We start from the raw sequence: 23,190 nt of genomic DNA on the forward strand, positions 1-23,190 counted from the left end.
TGTTTTGTGTATAATGCTTTGATAAAAATGCATGTAATCACACCAATGGAGTGCTTTAAAGTCAACATTTTAAATGGACTCTCCTCTGCCCTCTAGTGGCGGAGTGATATAACAGCCAGCGGCAGCGGCTCTCCTCTGCCCCCTAGTGGCGGAGTGATATAACAGCCAGCGGCAGCGGCTCTCCTCTGCCCTCTAGTGGCGGAGTGATATAACAGCCAGCGGCAGCGGCTCTCCTCTGCCCTCTAGTGGCGGAGTGATATAACAGCCAGCGGCAGCGGCTCTCCTCTGCCCTCTAGTGGCGGAGTGATATAACAGCCAGCGGCAGCGGCTCTTAAGGACTGACCCTTTGTACTACAGTCACAGAAACTGAAATAAAAAGGTGCAAAATAGTTTATTGATATTTAGCTTTCAAATTTTTTTTTCTTCATATGTATTTTTCTTTCACATATAAATAAATACAGACACAAATACAGACTTATAGGCTCAGCCAAACTTAATAAAAATGCAACAAAATAACTGAAGTAAAATGAAATGTGCTACAGCTGCGTACTTGTGCAATGGAACAATTCCTACAATATTTAGCAGGCTACATAGTGCTTGAATACGACAACAACTGACACGCAGAAATAGGTGGAGAATGAATATGGAAATCATGATGAGATGAAATGTATCACTCCTTAGGCTTTTTGAGTTTGTTTTTGAGTTCTGTCATCATCAGCGGACTCCCCATGCTGCACAAAACAATCAAGTTAGTGCTTTATTTGTGAACAACACAAAATTAAGAATTTCGGTTGATATTTCAGACCATACCCAGGATGCTTCGGGGGTGTCCATTTGGGTTTAGCTGATGCTTGCTCTTGTTTGACAGAATCCTCCGTTACCGTAACTGCCTTCTGCTGAGAAAAACACAGTTACACCACTTCACATATATACACCAAAAATGGCTACTGTGCTACAAAAATCTAGCCTGGCTCCGCTCTCCTACATACTTCAGCTCAATTTTCATTTTCCTTCAGTATTCCGTCTGGGATTGTGATATATTCTCTGGATTTCTCCGATCAAATTTTAACCGGTCAGAGGGAGTGGCTGAGAACGATGACATTGATGTTGTGCGCTACAGTCTATGGTTTTGATATGAGATATGCCACGAGCAAACGTTAGCGATTGGTTATGGCAGATCCAATAGTTGTAAACTTTTTTAAAACCTTAGAGTACCCGCCTTCAAGGAAGTTAACGCATGCCAATGGAGAGTGGCCAGACTCTCTGTACAAATAATATGTACGAGAGTTTGGTAGCACCAAGCTAACCAAAATCCTCTCTGATTCAAATGTTAAATGACCAGTTAGGGCTGGTCTGCCTTAGCATTCTAACAGTGCTCGTCAATGTCAAAATAATGGCCAATCAAATCAAAGAAGGCGGGGCTTAATGTTCACTGAAGAGGAGAGTGAATTACGCAATGCTTTTAGTTTTTACAGTGTAAAACAGTTGTCAAATATTAAATGTTTAGCTAATTATAACCTAGCACGCATGCACTCTTTAAATGGATATGTTTAATGATCTAAAGTAACATACAGTGATGCAAACAAAATTTAATGTAATTTCACCATTAAATAAAAAATATGCTATTACATAAATGATGTCATTCATAACTGAATGCAACGAGACAAACTTTTTTGACAGATAAGACATACAAACAAGAGTGAATGTGAGCAGATTTTAAATTAAAAATTATTTGCTTCACAAATATATAGACAATAATTAGACCAGGAACTTTTACGATTCTTATTTCTTTATTTTGTCAAATCCCTTTTAATCCTTTAATATCTTAATTTCTCCCCCCCCCCCCCCCAGTATCAGTCATACATAAATTAAATGGGTAACATTTAAATGGGTAATATAAGAGTAGTAACTGAATGTGTTTTAAATACACAATAATCAGGTTTATATATTTATCATCCATAAATCCAATTTCTTTCAATCTCATACATTTTTATAGCCTAGAAATCTAGACGCACGAGTGTCGTCTAGCAACTCTCAATACACTTCTGAGGTCTTTCCAATCAGCTTTGACCGCGACTCTGGAAGACTTGGAGTTAAGCTTTTCTCTGAGAAAAGAACAAAGAACGGCACGGAAGTCATTCTTAAAAAGGGAAAATGTGTTCGAAGTTTTGCCGACCGGATACGGCGAATGTTTAATCTGTCAACTAGCTCAGCTTATCCGCCCCTCAGATTGAGCTGTCAATGGTGAGTTTCCAGACCAAACATCTTGATGTGGGTCTGGCTTGTCAGGCTAACATTTTTAGTAAAAAGTTAGTTAATAAACCATTTCTTATTTTTTTCGTATACAGAACTATTGCTTACTTGTTTAATTTATGTATGACTGACAAATATGCATAAATAATACGTTTCTCAATTTATGTTAAAACTGTGTACATTTTATATGCTAGCAATTCAAATACATGAAACTTAAATTTAGGCCTAACTATTTTTTGAGTATAATAGTCAAATACATTGCCATTTTTCCATGAGGACTCGCCTTTGTGTTATGTACCTGTGGCTGTAGTGTGCGCTCTGCTTCTCCTCCTTCTCTCGCTTTTTTCCCAAACTCAGTTTTTCTCAGGGCCGGCAGCCCTGCGCCTAATCCTAAAAAAACCCCACACATAATAGACTGATTTAATGTACTACTAAAATTTAAATACACTTTTCATTAGGCTTTTATTGAGGTGAATACCTGGGAGTTTAAATCCAATCCCCCCTTTACTTGGAGTAGAGACGGCAGCTTTCTGAGCACATGCTGGAGGCTGTGGGGGAAGGGGTTCCACCGAGACCATGTAAAGGAGCTTTCTGGGGTCTTTTGGTGGCCGAACTAAGGGATTTTTCACAGCAATTCTAGACTTCTGAACGGTAAAGTCCAAAGATGAGTCTTCAAATGCCTAAGGATAAAAGATCATGATAGGTTCAACTTTTTCCATGATGTAGGATGATATTAATTTCTATAATTCCTATAAATATTGTTGTTGAAACAAAAAGTACTGAGAAAAACACTAGACAAATAAAGTTAACTATATCAGTAGAGCTTTTACTGAAAATATTCAATATTACCTGTAGATCCAAATCGTATTTTCCTTCTGCCTTCGCCACTGGATGGTCTTTGCTCACTCGATCAAATCCTCTTTTCATCCCAGGTCTGCTAATTTCCATCAAGTCTTCATGACTCAACTCTGTTTCTCCAGCGATGACTTTCTGTATCTGCTCATGATGTCCATCAGCTTTAGTTGTTTCACTCTCTGGTAGACTTTGAAGCTCATTTTGTTTAACAACTTCACTACTTTCGTTTTCCACCTTCAATTCTATTTTGCTGTCCATCGCTGCCAATTCCACCTCACCTAGTAACTTACTTTCTTCTTCAAGGATGAATGCATCCGCTGGCACTTGTAATTGATTTTCAATCTCTTTGTCATGAACATTCTGGTCAAAAATCGGTGTCTCCTTTTCATCTTCAGGTCTAAAACCTCCAATGCTTTCGGTCTCTCCATGGTCCATGTTTATCACCATTTCCTGTTCGATATCATCAAGCTTAGATTGGACAGTTGGGTCTGTGTTATCTGCCTCTTCTCGCTTCTTTTCATCCTCATGATTCTGATCATATTCGTTATCATTACCATCTTTTTGTTCCATCGGCCCAGTTTCATCCAACTCTGGTGCGGTTTCACTCTCATTACACTCACTGTTTGGATATACTTCTTCAGATTGACCCTCGTTGGATGAAATTGTTTCATTCTCAACATGTGTGTCTCTTTCTGTGTCACATGAAATGCTCCCTCCACGATCGGTCCCAGCACATCGGTAAGTTTGTTGCTCATGATGTCCATCAGCTTCAGTTGTTTCACACTCTGGTGAAATAATATGTTGCTCATTTTGTTTAACAACATCACTACATGCTTTTTCCAACTCCAATTCTACCTTGCTGTCCATTGTCTTACCTAATAACTTCTTTCCTTCTCCAAGGACGAATGCATCAGCTGACACTTGTATTTCAGGTCTTTGGTCTTCATCAGTCTCATTTTTCTCGTGATCATTCTGGTCCTTTTCATCTGCATGTCTTAAACCTCCAATGCTTTCTGTCTCTCCACTGCCCATCATGTCTATCATTACTTCCTGTTCGACATCTTGTCCATAAAGTTCAGATTGGACAGTTGCGTCTGTGTTATCTGCATCTTCCTTCTTCCTTTCATCCTCATGATTGAAATCACATTCGTCATTGTTATCATCTTTTTGTTCAATTTGCCCAGTTTCATCCAACTCTGGTGCTGCTTCACTATCCTTACACTCACTGTTTGCATATACTCTTTCAGCTTGACCCTCATCAGATGAAACAGCTTCATTCTCAACATGCATGTCTATTTCTGTGTCATATGAAATGCTCCCTCCATGATCGGTCCCAGCACATCGGTAAGTTTGTTGCTCATGATGTCCATCAGCTTCAGTTGTTTCACACTCTGGTGAAATAATATGTTGCTCATTTTGTTTAACAACTTCACTACATGCTTTTTCCAACTCCAATTCTACCTTGCTGTCCATTGTCTTACCTAATAACTTCTTTCCTTCTCCAAGGACGAATGCATCAGCTGACACTTGTATTTCAGATCTTTGGTCTTCATCAGTCTCATTTTTCTCGTGATCATTCTGGTCCTTTTCATCTGCATGTCTTAAACCTCCAATGCTTTCTGTCTCTCCACTGCCCATCATGTCTATCATTACTTCCTGTTCGACATCTTGTCCATAAAGTTCAGATTGGACAGTTGCATCTGTGTTATCCGCATCTTCCTTCTTCCTTTCATCCTCATGATTGAAATCACATTCGTCATTGTTATCATCTTTTTGTTCAATTTGCCCAGTTTCATCCGACTCTGGTGCTGTTTCACTATCCTTACACTCACTGTTTGCATATACTCTTTCAGCTTGACCCTCATCAGATGAAACAGCTTCATTCTCAACATGCATGTCTATTTCTGTGTCATATGAAATGCTCCCTCCATGATCGGTCCCAGCACAAAGGTAAGTTTGTTGCTCATGATGTCCATCAGCTTCAGTTGTTTCACACTCTGGTGAACTTTGTTGCTCATTTTGTTTAACAACTTCACTACTTGCATTTTCCACCTCCAATTCTATCTTGCTGTCCATTGTCTCACCTAATAAAGTATTTCCTTCTCCAAGGACGAATGCATCAGCTGGCACTTGTAATTCATGTCCTTGGTCTTCAATCTCAGTTTTCTCGTGAGCATGCTGGCCAACAATATTTTTCTCCTCTTCATCATTAAGATGCTTATCTGCATGTCTAAAACCTCCAATGCTTTCTGTCTCTCCACTGTCCATAATGTTTATCACCATTTCCTGTTCAACATCTTGTCCATAAAGTTCAGATTGAACAGTTGTGTCTGTGTTATTGGCATCTTCTTTCTTCTTTTCACACTTTTCATCCTCATGATTCTGATCATATTCAACATCATTACCATCTTTTTGTTCAATCGGCCCAGTTTCATCCAACTCTAGCGCTGTTTCACTATCCTTACACTCACTGTTTGCATATACTCTTTCAGCTTGACCCTTGTCGGATGAAGCTGCTTCATTCTCAACATGTGTGTCTCTTTCTGTGTTACATAAAATACTCTTTCCATGATCAGTCCCAGCAAAAGTTTGGTGCTCATGATGTCCATCAGCTTCAGTTGCTTCACACTCTGGTGAAATATGTAGCACATTTTGATGAGCAACTTCTCTACTTGCGGTTTCCATCTCCATTTCTACCATACTTCCCATTGGTTCGCCCAATAACTTCCTTTCTTCTTCCAGAACAAATGCACCAGCTGACACACGTTCTTCAGGTCCTTGATATTCTGCATTGCCAAGTTCTTCTGGTAAACGTCCTACCAAGGTTTCCGATTTTTGTACCATTTCAGTTCCTATCATTTCCTTCAAGACTTGATTGGTTATTTTTTCTACATACTCTAAAGCGCTCTTCCTCAGATCTGTGTCCAGAGGCTCCTGCTCCTCAATGTATCGCTCTGATTCACATCGCAGAACTTGAGTTTCCTCCAAAGACTCTGCTGGGCTCAAAGTCCTTGTTAATACAGGTTTCACATCTGTTTGGTCCTCTGCAACATGTTCTATCTTTGCAGTTCTAGTGATTTCAGAAATACTTGAATTTCCCAGTGATTCACTGAAAGTGTCCATTGTTTCTTGAGATGATTTGCATTCTTTTTCAGGGAAATGAAGAAGCTCACATGTCTGTAAAGTGACATTTCTTTGACACTGCGTCTCAAACAGCTCTGCTTCCTCGTCTTCGGAACTGATCTTAGTTTCCGCTGTTTCAACAATTAGCTCAGTTCTTAATTCAGCCTGTTTTATAAGAGAGAACTTGGTTTTGTCTAGTTCCTGACTTGTCTGACTTTCTGTTGCATCCAAGGCTTCGATTGGAGTTTCAATGTCTTGTTCAATCTCAACAGCTTCCTCATCTGCTTTCTGTGTCTCAGGATGCTCAACAAAGCATGCAACAAAAGTTTCTGTTTCTGTCTGCTCTTCATCAAGGCTTTGGAGCTCATGTAGGTTAGTTTCGACATCCTCCAAACATCCCAATGCAGTCTCTGGCACTTTCCTCGATTCTCTAGGGAACTCACAAACAATCAGATCAGAAAACATGCCTTCATTTTTTATGGCCACCACAGGCAAACCAGTTCCTGTTTCTGAAATCTTTTCTAGAGTATCCTGTTTTGAATCCAACAGCAGGGTGTCTTCGGATGTAGTACTGGTTTCAAAAATCTCATCCAATACTGAAGTCATTTTCAGTTCCGTTTCATTGTTTGATACCTTTTTTTCAGATATTTCTTTAGAAACCCTCTGCTGTGTTTTTACTGACGTGTCTTGTTCACTCTCAGTTTCAGCCTCTTCTGTAGAATAATCCACTTCTGGTAGCAAATCTTGCACTTGTGATTGGCTTCTTTGATCTTCATCAGTCTCAGTCTTCTCCAGATTCTTCAGGCCAACAATATGTTTCTCCATTTCATCAATAAGATGTTCATCTGCATGTCTAAAACCTCCAATATTTTCTGTCTCTCCACGATCGATCATGTTTATCAATATTTCCTGTTCTACATCTTGTCCATAATGCTCAGATTGGACAGTTGCATCTGCGTTATCTGGATCTTCTGTCTTTGAACACTTTTTATCTTCATGTTTCTGATCAGATTCTTCATTTTCACCATCTTTTTGTTCAATCTGCCCAGTTTTATCTAACTCTTGAACATTTACAATCTCCTTACAGCTTTCATTAACTCTTTCAGCCTGAACCTCATTGGATGAAACTTCTTCTTTATCAACATGCACACCATTCTTGCATCCTTGGTTTTCTGAATCACCCTCCAATCTGCTCCCTTCATGATCGGTCTCAGCTGACCACATTGCACAGTGGAAAGTTTGTTTTCTTGCGGTGTTGACAGGAAGTTCAACATTATTGTCGTCTTTGACCACATCAGTATTTTCCCACTGTACCAAGGCCACTTGCACTCTGACTTCAGGCAGGGAACACTTGACCTCTGCTGTACTTTCGTCATTTTGATTATATTTTTTATCTTCCTTCTCACTATCATTTGCCTTTACTTCTCTGTTAATCTTGTTTGCTGCACTTTTCAGGTCATTATCATCTGCTCTGGAACGAACACTTTGGTTTCCTTCATCTGTGACTTCCGGTCTGAGATATCTCGCAACAGCCCCTGACAGATAACCCTAAATGAGCAAAACATTGAAACACATGACTCATTTACGATACTATATGTGAAATATTACGCATACAGATAGCAGAAAACATTCTATATACCTTATACATAGGCTACATACATACTTATCCTAATCACACAGATAAATCATCATTATTCACAACTAAATCAGTTAAACTCGTTGATTGTAAATTAATTTACTCACCCAAACAGTCCAAATAGTGCGACCAATGCGGCTTCCCGAGGCTTCAGGCGCATCCATAGCCGGTTAAATGAAAATTAAGTGCTGACAAATCACTTAAGTTACTACGAAGTTTACGAATGTTTATTTACAACATTCGTACCATTACAAGCACGTGTCCTTTTTGTAAATTAATTCCTTTAAGGGAAGTTATATTGCTGCTGACTGACGAAGCTCGCGTTTGTTTAGTTCCTGACGCTCATATGTCCGGCGTTTAAATGAGGAAGATGTGATGTGTGAAGCTGCATTAACACCAGTCAACGCACAAGAACAAACACTCGCACGAGTTGGTTTGTGGTGAAAAGAAAACATTAGAGTCATTGGCCCTGTCATGTCCAACCACACATCATTTCGGTGAACACTTCTCTTATTCATACCGGCTGCGTGTCAAATCCTAGTGAGCTGCCTTAATAGACGGCACTTTGGGCAGGCGCGTTGTGCATTGCATTGCGCGTGCAGTATTTTAGACGCGTGCAGCATTCGTACATCATGGTTCAAATCTGATTTTTCAAGCATGTTATAGTCAGAATGCTCCAAATACTGACTAAGAAGGAATCTCATTGGGGTTTGAAACACAAACAGTTTTCTGCTGCAATAGCTGCTGCTGCGCAACAAGTGTGAGCAGCACCTCAAACTTCCGTCAATATATTTCATCATATTAGCATTAAAATGCAGCAAATTATGCGTTTGGACAGTTATGACTTTGTTTATGGTAGAAAACTAAAGCATTAAATGTAATTTTAAAACTCAATGTTTGAATGTACTTATGCACAAGTGTTGTGGTTTGAGGTTTGAAATAGTCTGCTTGGACAAAATTAGTCACAGTGGTGCGTTCTTTCCACTTTCTCACATAAGTTAGGCTACTGTTTTTTTTTAACAAACACATGATAGCTTACGCCTAATTTTCAAACGTTTATTTCATTAAAATTGATGGAATGTGTAGTCAACACTAAATATTCAGTTTCATGCATCATATTAGTAATAAAAGAAAATACTTTAAAAAAATAAAAAATAAATATAACCGCAAAACTGAAGAATCATGAGCTCAGAGTTGTTTAATGTTCGTTTGAAGTAATCTTGATGGACATCAAGCAGACACTTCCTCTGCAGGCTCTGCAAAACACAAAACAGAAGTCAGCTTAACCTTCTCTAGGCCACTGATCACAGCCTTCATCTCATGTGAGTGTACATACTTTTAAACATATCTGTCAACAATACTGCACTGCATGGGGAAGCCAAAAGTTTGGAATAATTCATTTGAGGTTCTTGAAAGAAGTCTTCTGTTTTTGCTGCTTAATATTTTTGTGAAAACTGATCCTTTTTTAGGATTCTTTGATGAATATAAAGTTACATCATTGAAATACATGTACAACATTGTTACATGCATTTACTCTCCTTTGAAACAGTTTAATGTATCATTTTTAATGTAAGTATTATATATATATATATATATATATATATATATATATATATATATATATATATATATATATATATATAATACTTACATTAAAAATACAATGTAATTAAAACATTAAAACAGTTTAATGTATCATTTTTAATGTAAGTATTATATATATATATATATATATATATATATATATATATATATATATATATATATATATATATATAATACTTACATTAAAAATGATACATTAAACTGTTTTTAAAGGAGAGTAAATGCATGTAACAATGTTGTACATGTATTTCAATAATCTTATTATTATCAATATTGAAAACAGTTGGCCTAATATTTTTTGTGGAAACTGTGTTAAAATTTTTATATATATATATATGTATATATATATATATATATATATATATATATATATATATATATATATATATATATATATATATATATAACTATAACATTTTTTTAACACAGTTTCCACAAAAAATATTAGGCCAACTGTTTTCAATATTGATAATAATAAGATTTGTTATTTGAGCAGAATGTTAGAATGATATCTGAAGGATCATGTGACAATGAAGACTGGAGTAATGATGCTTAAAATTCAGCTTTGATCACAGGAATTAAATTATATTTTAAAATAGATTGACAGAAAAGAGTTATTTTATACCCCCCCACACACACACGGTATTAGTGTTTTTACTGTATTTTTTCATTTTCACCCTATTGGAAATAAAAGTTACATCAAATATTTAAAGGGGTTATGAACTGAGGCTCGTTGCCTTGAGCTTTTGAGGTCATCATACGATATAAGAATATCCAACTGAAAGCTTCTATGTTTGTCAAAAAAGCTTTTATTGTAACCAAGCCCAACAGTTAACTCATTGTGGAATGTGGCTATAGGTGAAAGAACGCCTCTGCTGAAGAAAATCAACACCTACTTCATCATTGCAGCTGTGGGCGATGTGTTAGTGAGATGACGAGGAGAGAAGAGAGACAGGATGGACTAAAAAGAACAGGACCCTAATGATATTAATGTGGTTATTTATTTTTTAACAATGTGAATGTCTCAGTTGAGCATTATTTATTTGTATTCTGTACATTTCACTCAGGATTCTTTGGTAAATCATTCGCAATTTTGGCGCAGACTTTGTGAACAGACTTTTACGATAATGTAAGTTACAACATGTTAATTCTAATGCCTGTGACCAGTGATTCTGATGATTTACGTACAGTCAGATATTCTTTGTCTATATATCAGTAAATCAAAACGGTGACTAAACAGTCACCTTTACATTATTTCTCTTAGTAAGATGAAAATAAGCTGTCATTTAAAATATGATTATTTTATATATAGAAAGCGATCAAAGAACACTCCCTTTGCAATCGCTGGAGCTGTCGATCAAACAGCATGAGTTTATCAGTGATGGAGTGTAACAAAGTCCTTTCTATCTGTAGTCTTTGGTTATAATCAACAAATATCTTTTTTAAATTGTGTTTGCACTACATTATAATGAAATGTTTGTTAGTGTGCAGAAATCGAGTTGCAATGATGAGATCGCAGCATTCATGCGCTCAACATGTCTGATCGGCTGCACTGCTCATCACTGAAACCTGTCATGTCACAATCTAAATATAATGCTATAGATCTCAATATAATGCTATAGATCTCAATACAATGCTATAATCAACACTTTTCATGATTAGTTAACCCTGAGAGTGCTGTACTAGTAAAAACGTGAAAAAGTTTCCACATGTAATACTAGCCATTTCATATGCAAAGATGTTCAATCACATGTTCGATCCCAGCAGTGGGCGTTTAAGCTAAAGTCTCACAGCAGCCAATCACAGCAGTGGGTGTTTACCCAGCCTGAAGTGCCCCTCTATATGGCTCTGGGACACATGATAGGATGGAGCGCGTTACTGGATGCTAAAGCTGTCAGTCAAATGCGCCCATGCTTTTAGTTGGATAAGCCAGTCAATGCCTAGCCAATGCATAGCCAGCATAGATTTGATTGATGGATGTAGTAATAAATCAAAAGACATTATTTTGTGCAGTGTTTATAAGAGATGCCGCAGCATTGATGAATACAGCTGTTCTTAGCGTCTCCATAGTATCCAATAGTATCCAGCGCGCCTGCCAGTGTAAGCACACACACTAACACACAACGCGCAGGCTAAATGACAGACTGTTTTTATCAACTAAATGAGGTTTTTTTACACTTGTATATTCTGTAAATAGTTGCTTTAGTTTTCAGGGACTGCAAATGCATTATAATTAGCAGTTTATTGCAGATTTATTTGAATAAAAACTACTCTTTACTATTACAAATGTTCTAATATAATTGGCCTTTTTTGAAAGGACGCCTAGTATTTTTTTGACATAAAAGTTTACAGAAGCTACATTTTTGAGAGAATCATCCTCAAATTTTAATCAAAGCATGATCAGACATTCAGTTTTACATTTAGGTTATTTTCAGGGCCTTAAAATTAAAATCTCATATTTTTTCCCACAAGGGAATAACAAAAAAATTAAAACGTGAATCACTTACGTGTATATTTCCCCTTGTTTTAATCCGTCCCTATACTACTTTGAGTTATTATGACTTTTGGGTAACATAATTTGAAGTGTCTAGTTTAAAATAAGACACAAATCTATGGCTCTGATGTGTCCTAAGAGAGCCTGTGATTGAAGGAGAGAGACCTGGGAGGGTTTAATATGACCGGAACAGTCCACAGTACAGGGGAGATTGTTAAAATAATGATTATAATCGCTATTTCATTGAAAATGGACATGATTGATTACTCTAACGCAAAATGCTCATGCAAACAACAGAGGATTTTTAGTTTTTTCCCCTTATTTTTTCGTTGTTTTGGATTAAAAAGTGGGATGCATTTTGAAGAGTGGACTCTTACACAGACATGCATGCTGTTGTTTTGTGGATTTGTCCGATCTGATCTGAACGTCAGGAGAGGAAAGATGAGTACCGCGTTTATTATGCTAATGTTTAAATAGCCACTAGCCTAGAAATCTAGACGCACCCTAGCGGCAGCAAATTTAATCTGCCCGCAAGTGTCGTCTAGGAACTCTCAATACCCTTCTGAGCTGTATTCCCCTCACTCTGGACGGGCCAATCACATCGTGTATAGAGTCGGCGGGCGGGGCCATAATGACAACGGCCGAGTTGCGTTTGCGTGCTTCTAGTAAACACAGACACTGGCGAACGGTGGCGGTCTTTCGAATCAGCTTTGACTGCGATTCTGGAAGACTTGGAGTTAAGCTTTTCTCTGAGAAAAGAACAAAGAACGACACTGAAGTCATTCTTAAAAAGGGAAGATGTGTTCGGAGTTTAGCCGACCGGATATGGTGAATGTTTAATCTGTCAACAAGCTCCGCTTCACCTTCGTTGCTCTGGTTGGTTGTAGCGCTATCCTATCGCGTGCAGAGGGAGTTTGAAAGACAACCGTTTATCCCGCCCCTCAGATTGAGCTGTCAATGGTGAGTTTCCAGACCAAACATCTTGATGTGGGTCTGGCTTGTCAGGCTAAATAGCCACTGCTTTAGCATTTCATTTAACCCTTTCCTCTCTGGTGTATTTATTGCAAAAACGAGTTCAGAACATGAATCTTGTGTGTTTTAGCTTTCAAGTGATGCATAGTTTGTGATAGTTGATTGAACAGTTTGTATAAAACAAAGGTAATTATAAGTAGAGACACGCCCACTTGCGTCAGACTCCCCGCCCACGATCCGATGCGGATTAAGAGGTTAACATCGGGCTTAATTAGATTCTGCTCCCTTCTGGAGCCTGTCCCTAGTGGACAGTTGAGGAATTGCATTACGTCCGTATTGGCTTCAAGAGAGATCGTGGGAGGTTCGCCACTTGGTAAAAACATACTAACATCATAAGTGCACTACAAGGAAACATAAAACAATAAAACAATGCAGTTTATGAACCCTTTAAAAAAGCTTAATTATTCCAAACTTTTGATCAGTTTTTGCCAGTGTATATTTTAAAGAGGTAAATATAATTGAGAATTTATATAAAAAACTGGAACATGTTAAAATACATTTAAGATATTTGTCATTTAAATTGCACATGCCCAACATCTTGTACCTCAATATCAAGTAAGAGACACATTCTAATATTTACCTGTCCAGGTAAGGTACACAGGCAAGTTTAGTGCAGGATGGGTAATCTCCACAGTAACTCTCAGCCGCTCTCTCTTCTCTTTCCTCAATCTCACAGTGTTTATATATGATGGATCTATGTCCTCATCCTCATCCTCCTCTTCCATATGCTCATTTGGCTCAGGTTGTTTGTCCTCTTCTACTGATTTCATTCTTTCTACACATCCATTCATTTTTTCATATTCTGCATTATCGTCCACACTAGGTTGCCTGATTTCTGTAGAATAAGCCAAAACTTAGTTTTCAAGGTTGTTCTAGATGTTATGCTGAGAAATGTTTGGTCTATATAAGAAATATTGGTATACTTACTGCGTGCTTGTCCTCCTCTGCGACTGCCACTTTCCTGTTGTCCTGTAGACCTCACTAAAGCACAAACGCTCTTGAGTTCTAGTTTCCCCTCACTGTTTTCTCTCTCTCTCTCTTTTGAAAAAAGCTTGGAGACGGTTGTGCCACCGGCTGCCCAGAGCAGTTCAGCTGCAGGCTTTCCTCCAGAGAGAAGAACGGAGAACATTCCCACACCATCTCTGCTCCAGTGAACCGACAATGTAGGAGGGATTGAGGGAGCCACTGAGAAAAAAGATAGAAAAAGAAAGGTGTGAAGAACAAAATGTGTGCAAAACTCTGATGCTCTAAGGCATTGTGGGGGGTTGTAATGTAATTTCATAAATGTAATGAATTATTATTATTATTATTATTATTATTATTATTATTATTATTATTATTGTTATTATAGTGTTGCTAAGTGGTTGTTAAAGTGTTCTTGTGGTTGCTAGGGCTTGATTGCATCAAAAGAGCCCATACACACGGTTTCTAAATTCTGGTCTTTAGCTTTGGTTTAGGTTGCTCCTTTTGATCATCTTTCTTAGTTTTATCATCCTGGAGTTGAAAGTCGGATTATTAAATTGTTACACCGTGTCCTAACTACACACAACGTGACTCTGCGACACACGATAAAAGGCATCTTTTTCATGTTAATTTGAGTTTTTGTCCTAACCAGCAGCGACGGTGACACATGATGAATCTATTTTAGAAACGGTTTCTATTTTTGTGCAATGTCGCGGCTGGAACAACAACACAAAACATGGCAATATTAGTCTCAGGAAGAGTTAATGTGCTTTATTTAATGTTAAAAATGTGTAATGTTACTCAGAATATTATTTAGCACTCCCAGCTTTGTCATACTAAAGGCAGCAAAGGATAATTCACCTCAGATCTTGAAATTAAACACATTGAAACAAAAAAGCGTTCAAACTTTGAACAAAAAACAAGTATATTCTATGACAACGATTGTTTTAGTTACTCAGTACTATGTATTTTAGTAGTTTAAATGGTGTAATATTTGTGAATTTGATCATTTAGACTTATTAATTTCCTTGCGAGTGCCGTCAAGATTAATCTCTGGTGCCTTGACTTGCCGCTAGAGCCTGGCCACACGCTGTTCTGATTGGCTGGGTTTTTTGATTAATTTGTTGCATCTCGAAGTTGTATCGTGTCTAGTGTGGACAGACAAGTTAGGACACGGTGTTAAAGTTACAGCAAGCGATTTATGAGAAACGCTGTTGAAAGCGGATCAGACTGAGCAGCACAATACATTTGTAGCCAATCAGCAGCAGGGGCCGTGTCCACTCATGATGGAGGATGAGAGGGAAAGAGCAAGATGGAGATTTGAAGAAAGACTGTAGAAAGAAAGATGGCTGAGAGACATTACAAAAGAGAAAAGGTCAGAGGAATATCATTGGAAAAGAAGGGTTATGATCAAAGAACTTTAGGACCGGCGTTCATTTTAGAAAAGCTTTCCAGCACTGGAGAGATATAAGCGGGAAGGCCTGAAAACTGATGCAGAGGTTGCATTGTTTTTGCCCCATACAGTTTTACTGTAAAGACATTCACTCTTGGTTTCGTGTATGTGCATGTTGGGGGCAGAGCAATGAAGGGAGGGGTGTGCTTGTTTGGGTTGATTTCAAATATCAATTGGGTTTCTCAAAAATCACTTACTGCACTTTTAATAACGCTCACTTTTATAGCACAGAGTCCTTAACAAGCCACACGACTGGCTTACCTTAGCAAGTCAAATTAAACATAAGATGTATTAAACATAAAAAATGGATATCCATTTACGTTTCTTTTTTAAAATGAGAGACATCCCTGGTTCTTTCCTTATCGTCATCCTTAGTGATGACTGACAGCTAAATATTTACACACTACCATTCACAAGTTTGGGGTTAGAAAGATTTTTGTTTTTTTTAAACTTTTTTAAATTAATTGATCACAGTAAATGACAGTAAATATATTTATAATGTTTTAAAAATATTTTGTGTCTGTTATATATTTCTATTGATTTAAAAAAAAGGAAGCAGCGATATGAACCATTGATAATAATAATAATTATAATGATAATAATATTTTTGTTTTGTTTGTTAAAATCTATAATTGTTTTGGGTGTGCCCTTTTACCGATGTGAGCATTTTTCCAGACTCTCTCAACAGGTTTCAGGAAGGAGCAGTGTGTCACTCTGCACACGATCTCTCCTCCCCTCTCTCTATCATCCAGTGCTTTAAGTAAGGCTTTTGCTCGAAATGTCCTCGGGAGAGTTTGCAAAGGGCCCCAAAGCTCAGCTCCTGCTTTGATTTCCCTTTCGCTGTCCTCTCCCTCTTCAATTCTATTCCCTCTTAGATGCAGCCATTTAACAGAGATTTCAGGGGGGTAGAAACCAGTTATGTCACAGGCGAGGGTCAAAGGTCCCTCCACAGCAGGTGGAAGGGAAGAGAGGATTTCTGAAACTGTGGGCTTTTTTATGAATCCTAAAAAAGAAAAAAAAGTAAGTTATTTGATCAAAAATTTGATTGTATATATATATATATATATATATATATATATATATATATATATATATATATATATATATATATATAAGATATAAGATATAAGATATAAGATGTATAACATTATATATATAGCTTTATTTAAAGAGCTTTATTTGATTGCGCTGCATCAACCCACTCCCATATTATCCATCATCACTCACATTAATGCACAACAAAGATTAACTGCACAATGTGTGTAAACCTCCAATACAACTATAAAGTAATTATTCCGTCATAATTCCCAAATAAATCTCTCAATCAAGTGACTGTGTCTATAGTATTATACACAAATTTTACACAACATTAAAATATTATTTTCAAATACACTTTTATATTTATTATTATTTTAAATTATTATTGCCCCTGGTTCAGTAAGGAACTCTTGGACCGTTTTTAAGTATCACCTCAAGATGCAATCTAATCCTGTTTACATGAAATAAGCTGCTCCCGAGCAGGTTTAAGCTAACGGACCTGTTGCTATGATAGCAAGTCCAGGATGAGCTTCGAAGAACCAAACAATCCGAGATGAAGCCAAATCGACAACAATCAAATCCAGCTAACTGAGTTAGCCCTGTACGAAGAACAGGCCCCAGGACTACACTAACAGTGTTTGCTTGGGTAGCCCGGCTTCCAGATATGAAATATGGATTTGTCTTTCATTAATTTAATTTAATTTAATTTAATTTAATTTAATTTAATTTAATTTAATTTAATTTAATTTAATTTAATTTTATTTAATTTTATTTAATTTTATATTTCCGTTTACTGAAGCACTAAAAAGTCACAATGAATATTGTCTGTACTATTGTCTGTACCTCTCACTGAGAGAAAGCACATGTTATCAGTATGTTTTGGTTAGAACGGGAGCTTAATCAGCTCCAACCTTGGAGAGACTGTGTATCTGTGTATGTGCGCAATATTCTGTGTTACAGATCAGTATTTGAGGTGGATTATGGCCATCCTAAGAGATGGGTGGACTTGTTGTTCTGGGCAAGCTGACACCTGCTCCAGACCTGGAAGGTCACTACACCAGGCCTAATTTTGGGGTAAAAGCGTTACCCCAGGCTTAATTTTGGGGTAAAAGCGTCAACAAGTGACACGTCTATTGAGGCGTGCATCTGATTAACTGTATGGAAATTACCATGACTGTGCAATTTCTCTGAGCCAATCAGAACCATCCACCTGACAGTAATGATGTGGATAGACCTTGAAAACGGTATAACTGTGGGGACAATTGTTTGTACGATAGGGCGGGGCAACGAGACGGTGAGAGAGGGAGCGCGGCCTACGAACTCTTTGTGAGATTTGAAGCTTGGTTCAGCTGATGAAACTGCAAACTATTCTTCAGTAAATGTTTCTTTGAATTAATTGCACTCCTGATTCTTGGTCTTCATTTTTCATTACTGGTCTTGGGTCATATACTGTTAACCCCTAACAAAAACGATACAAGTGCTTTGTTTACGCAAAAAAAAATATTGACTAACTAACTTAACCCTTTAATCTTATTTACAAGAATTCAGTTATTTCATTCCAGCGTTCACCTCTGGTTTCCCGTGTGATGGGTTGTTTTAGGGCCATGTGGTGAACGGTGACCCACACCCTGGTCTCTCCTCTCTCCAGCTCTGCTTTGGGCAGCCTGCACTGGCTCATGGCTGAAAAAAAGCCTTGAGCATCAGGCCGAGGAGCTGCCAGCGCTTGCGGCACAGACACCGGGCTCAGCTCTCCACCCTCACAGAACCAGCGGAAGGTGATGACATCCGGATGAAAGTGAGAGGCCTGGGCTACCATTGTCACAACACCTGGGGAGAGGGTCTGTTAGTGACAGCCTTTCATAATGATGCGTTTAGTTTGAAGTATCTTAATGTGTGTACTGTAGGTGATACCTCCTTCCTCATTTGGCTCTGAGAACTGGATCTCCGAAACTTCAGGTGGTGCTAAACAAAAAAACCAATACTACTGTCAACAAATGTAAACGTGATGAAATGCATCTTTTTTCACACGCTAAAAGAGAACAACGATCTAAAACCAGGAACCAGCAGCTGAAACCAGCGTAAGGTGAACCTCAGCAAGCCTGGGTCAACATGTCTGGGTCATATTTCACTCTAAAATCAAACAACAAATCTACAAATTTTTATATAACTGTAACTGTATATTTACATTTACAACTGTAATGTAAAAAAAGTTATATATTTTTATTAAATGTCATATATATATATATATATATATATATATATATATATATATATATATATATATATATATATATAAAATTCATTATAGAATTTGCATTTGTGGTCATTTAAAAATAATGTATTATTAATAAATCCCCCATTAGAATAATTGGACCTATTTGGAAAAACCTGAATGTCTAAACACATGAAAACGTGATTAATTGTCTTTAAAATAATGTCTAATGCAAAAATCTTTTTGGTCATAAACAGGCTTGATTTTCGTTGTGCAAAATATAATTTCTTCCAATTTTTTATTTTGGGGTGATGTGAGACCTGGACATGTTTTCGAAAGATTTTCCCAATAGTTTCACAGGAAATAAAGCAAGCTGCAGATACTGTAAATCATGAGGTTAACATATGGTGCGTTGAAGTCACATTAGAAAGATCGTATTTATGAGTTGAACGCAAATTAGTCACCACAAAGTCATAATTACGAGTGGGAAACTCAGAGGTGGGGTGTGTCAGCGACAAAACATGTTGTATACAATGGATGCAGGAGCTGTAATGATAGATTTGTTTAATTTTTCGAATTTCTAATCTAATTTGCACGATTGAATTACAACAGAATATAAACAAATTAACAAAAAAACAATTCAATTAAAAAGAGAGCCTGATGCACATTTTTTATTCATCATTTTGAAGAGGTAAAAATTCTTAGAAATGTATGTATAAAAGGTAAATTGCACAGCTGGCTCTGACCTTCTCAACTTGTAAATACAAAGTTCCCAGGAGGACTTGAATGCACCAATACACCTCAACATGCCCTCTGACCTAGAATAGTGAACTTGTCAGACACTCTCTCAGCCACAATCTTGTCTTTCCCCTTATAGGAGATGTGGCATTTGAAGACTGCGCCTTTGTGAATGGACAGGTTGGGTATAAATGTGACAGAGGAGAACAGCTGTTTGTTTAAGCTGGAGGTGGAGCGCGCTGGCATCTGAGTGTGTAGTTTGTAATATCCTGAGGCAGCAGAAGAGGGCAGCAGAGGGCCTTTCTCTGACACCACAGACACATGAGAGTTGCGAGGAGTGTAGGATGCTGAGTGAAAAGAATATCTTTTCTCTGTGTGTGAGAGAGAGAGAGAGAGGGGGGGGGGGGGCAGTAAACATACACAGCAGTTTAAATTAAGAAAGAAATATCCCAAGTGTAAATTCACCACTTTCATATAAACTACATGTGTAACTTTAACTTTTGTCCATTTGACTAAATGAAAGCGGTGCAGAAACATTCAATCATTTAAATGTCAGTCCTTTAGTTTTGTTACTACTATTCAGTATTTCTGGATGACATAACTTCAGTTGCACTTATTTTATACAAATTCACAGCAAAGTTCCTCTATCCATAATCAATTTATGTGTCATTAGATTTGATTAATAAAGTGTAATGGCCAAATATTTAATGGTCCGCTTGCTAATAATGGGCGAAGGTGAATACATAGTGATCTTATTTGATACCTTTGTATGAAGTGTCTGCGATGGGCACATCGTTCAGGAACCATGTCGTTTGTACCCTCTCTGCCAACCTGCCTTCCACACTGACAGTGACTCTGCCTTTCTTACCCACAATCACCCTGGGTGGCAGAACAATCGCTGAGATGTTCAGTGACTTCAGCTTCTCTGAGAAAAAGTAATGCATGAGAAAATAGAGGTTAAGATGTTAGCATTTCCATTCAGTTCACTGGCATTCTGCCATCATTTGTTCGTAGTCATTAATGACTATCCCGACCTGTCACATTAAACATAAAAATATACACTCACCTAAAGGATTAGGAACACCTGTTCAATTTCTCATTAATGTAATTATCTAATCAACCAATCACATGGCAGTTGCTTCAGTGCATTTAGGGGTGTGGTCCTGGTCAAGATAATCTCCTGAACTCCAAACTGAATGTCAGAATGGGAAAGAAAGCTGATTTAAGCTATTTTAAGCGTGGCATGGTTATTGGTGCCAGACGGGCCAGTCTGAGTATTTCACAATCTGCTAGGGTTTACAAAGAATGGTGTGAAAAGGGAAAAACATCCAGTATGGGGCAGTCCTGTGGACGAAAATGCCTTGTTGATGCTAGAGGTCAGAAGAGAATGGGCCGACTGATTCAAGCTGATAGAAGAGCAACTTTGACTGAAATAACCACTCGTTACAACCGAGGTATGCAGCAAAGCATTTGTGAAGCCACAACACACACAACCTTGAGGCGGATAGGCTACAACAGCAGAAGACCCCACCGGGTACCACTCATCTCCACTACAAATAGGAAAAAAGAGGCTACAATTTGCACAAGCTTACAAAAATTGGTCAGTTGAAGACAGGAAAAATGTTGCCTGGTCTGATGAGTCTCGATTTCTGTTGAGACATTCAGATGGTAGAGTCAGAATTTGGCGTAAACAGAATGAGAACATGGATCCATCATGCCTTGTTACCACTGTGAAGGCTGGTGGTGGTGTAATGGGGGATGTTTTCTTGGCACCATTTAGGCCACTTAGTGCCAACTGGGCATCGTTTAATGCCATGGCCTACCTGAGCATTGTTTGACCATGTCCGTACCTTTATGACCACCATGTACCCATCCTCTGATGGCTACTTCCAGCAGGATAATGCACCATGTCACAAATCTCAAATCATTTCAAATTGGTTTCTTGAACATAATAGAGCATCTTTGGGATGTGCCAGAACGGGAGCTTCGTGCCCTGGATGTGCATCCCACAAATCTCCATCAACTGCAAGATACTATCATATCAATATGGGTCAACATTTCTAAAGAATGCTTTCGGCACCTTGTTGAAGCAATGGAACATAGAATTAAGGCGAAAGGGGGTCAAACACAGTAGTATGATGTTCCTAATAATCCTTTAGGTGAGTGTATGTCGATTTTTAAGCGCTTGCTTTCCAATAATGTTATTTCTTTAGGATGCACTCTTTTGCCACAGAATATTGCATATATTATAGCCTTTACAAGATATAGTATTTACCTTCAGGACTAGCACTAGCAGAACCATGCTAACAAAGAAAATCTTGATCCCCTTGCTTCTAATATAAAGTGACAAGTCACATTTACAGCTCAGGTTATTGGCTCAAAATGTTTCCGGATTGGAATGAATCGAACAAATCCCATTGAATCATCAATGGGAATGCTAACAGAAAGCTTTCTTATTATGTTGTAACAAAGGGATATACTTCACCGCTTTTTCATATTAAAATATGTTATTCCCTTAACTAAAATTAGTTGACACATACGTCTCTCGTCCCAGTGCGTGCACTTAATCGCTCTGACATGCGATGACATTCTAAAAAAAGATGTGGGAGGATTTTTCAGCCGGGACTTTTTACTGCACTGAGTCGAAGTACTCTCAGAAGTGCTATTCCACCATACATTATAGTTCTCCTTTTTAATCCGCTTAGAAAACCGCCATGTTTTATTTTGTGTCACGATACTTGATCATTCAACTATTGGTGTAACTGTATTTAAATAGGGGAAAATGGAGGTGTTTGGTCGCTTCTAACTTGATCTCTGTTTGGTACCATAGTGAATGAACTGGGCTTAGTGGGCTAAGCTAAATGCTATCAGATCGTCACCGCGCGTCAGAGAGATTGTGAGAGAGGTATGTGTCAACTCCTTTTAGTTAAGGGAATAACATAGTTTAATATGAAAAAGCGGTGAAGTATCCCTTTAAGTCACTGCTGTGTAACCAGACTTACCATCCCTTCTCTTCCAAGAAAATCCAAAGCAGAGCAAAAAAACAAGGGTGAGTGAAATGATCATCATCGCTACTGAAGCCTTGGCTGACTTATTCAGTCCTGGGTTTTGTACTGAAAGAGATCAGAGCATTAAATTAAATAAGATATTTTTCTACATGCACTTGTTTTATATAACATTTCACAAACTTCATCTTTTATCCAATTAAAGGTGCCATGTAAATTTTAGCGGCATCTAGTGGTGAGGTTGCAATTTGCAACCATCTACCATTTGCCCTTCCCTTTTGAAGCAAATTGAGAATCTACGGTGGCCAACACAGGACAAAGATGGCATCGTCTGAGACAGCAGAGAGTAGTTAGAGGAATTAGTTAGTTTGTCTGTTTAGGGCTATTGTAGAAACATGATGGTGTAAAACTGTTACTTCACTGTAAGGGGACCCACATCTGAGTGTGTAAGGGGTGTATGCAAATAGAAACGGTTCATTTTAAGGTTATAAAAGCATAACGGTTCATTATGTAAGGTCTTTATACTATATATCCAGGTCCTTCTCAAAAAATTTGCATATGTGATAAAGTTAATTATTTTCCATAATGTAATGATAAAAATTGAACTTTCATATATTTTAGATTCATTGCACACCAACTGAAACATTTCAGGTCTTTTATTGTTTTAATACTGAGGATTTTGGCATACAGCTCATGAAAACCCAAAATTCCTATCTCAAAAAATTTGCATATTTCATCCGACCAATAAAAGAAAAGTGTTTTTAATACAAAAAAAGTTGGGGG

The 23,190-nt window shown here is 37.7% G+C and overlaps 2 protein-coding genes across 4 annotated transcripts in view; both read right to left on the reverse strand.

The window, feature by feature from the left end:
• Positions 1-374: 374 nt before the first annotated feature.
• si:ch211-136m16.8 (myb-like protein X) lies at positions 375-8,758 on the reverse strand. Of its 2 annotated transcripts, none has more exons than XM_067429190.1 (6): positions 7,975-8,758; positions 3,103-7,779; positions 2,732-2,933; positions 2,552-2,643; positions 811-893; positions 375-731 (listed from the first exon to the last, which is right to left on the reverse strand). In XM_067429190.1, the coding sequence occupies exons 1-6, from the start codon at positions 8,029-8,031 to the stop codon at positions 671-673; spliced, it is 5,172 nt and encodes a 1,723-aa protein (XP_067285291.1). In that variant the 5' UTR covers positions 8,032-8,758; the 3' UTR covers positions 375-670. The 2 variants fall into 2 exon arrangements, with proteins under 2 accessions (XP_067285291.1, XP_067285290.1); XM_067429189.1 differs by having other exon boundaries at positions 811-896.
• A 151-nt stretch (positions 8,759-8,909) lies between these two features.
• Positions 8,910-23,190, reverse strand: part of si:ch211-180a12.2 (uncharacterized) — a 28,570-nt gene continuing 14,289 nt past the window's right edge. For both annotated transcript variants that reach the window (XM_067429203.1, XM_067429202.1), the window contains exons 5-13: positions 22,405-22,515; positions 20,166-20,327; positions 19,483-19,773; positions 18,364-18,414; positions 18,022-18,279; positions 16,070-16,417; positions 13,926-14,183; positions 13,579-13,833; positions 8,910-9,123 (exon numbers count right to left, since the gene is read on the reverse strand). In XM_067429203.1, coding sequence (XP_067285304.1) covers positions 9,098-9,123; positions 13,579-13,833; positions 13,926-14,183; positions 16,070-16,417; positions 18,022-18,279; positions 18,364-18,414; positions 19,483-19,773; positions 20,166-20,327; positions 22,405-22,515 — 1,760 coding nt within the window. In that variant the 3' untranslated portion in view covers positions 8,910-9,097. The remainder of the gene's footprint in view (positions 9,124-13,578; positions 13,834-13,925; positions 14,184-16,069; positions 16,418-18,021; positions 18,280-18,363; positions 18,415-19,482; positions 19,774-20,165; positions 20,328-22,404; positions 22,516-23,190) is intronic.

The sequence above is a fragment of the Pseudorasbora parva genome, chromosome 21 (assembly GCF_024679245.1).
Source record: "Pseudorasbora parva isolate DD20220531a chromosome 21, ASM2467924v1, whole genome shotgun sequence".
Lineage (NCBI taxonomy): Eukaryota > Metazoa > Chordata > Actinopteri > Cypriniformes > Gobionidae > Pseudorasbora > Pseudorasbora parva.

Coding starts and splice junctions, on each gene's coding strand:
- si:ch211-136m16.8 (XM_067429189.1), bottom strand. CDS start 8,031: ATGGATGCGCCTGAAGCCTCGGGAAGCCGCATTGGTCGCACTATTTGG. Junction 7,780..7,974: donor GCACTATTTGGACTGTTTGG/GTGAGTAAATTA, acceptor TTGCTCATTTAG/GGTTATCTGTCAGGGGCTGT. Junction 2,934..3,102: donor AATACGATTTGGATCTACAG/GTAATATTGAAT, acceptor TTTTATCCTTAG/GCATTTGAAGACTCATCTTT.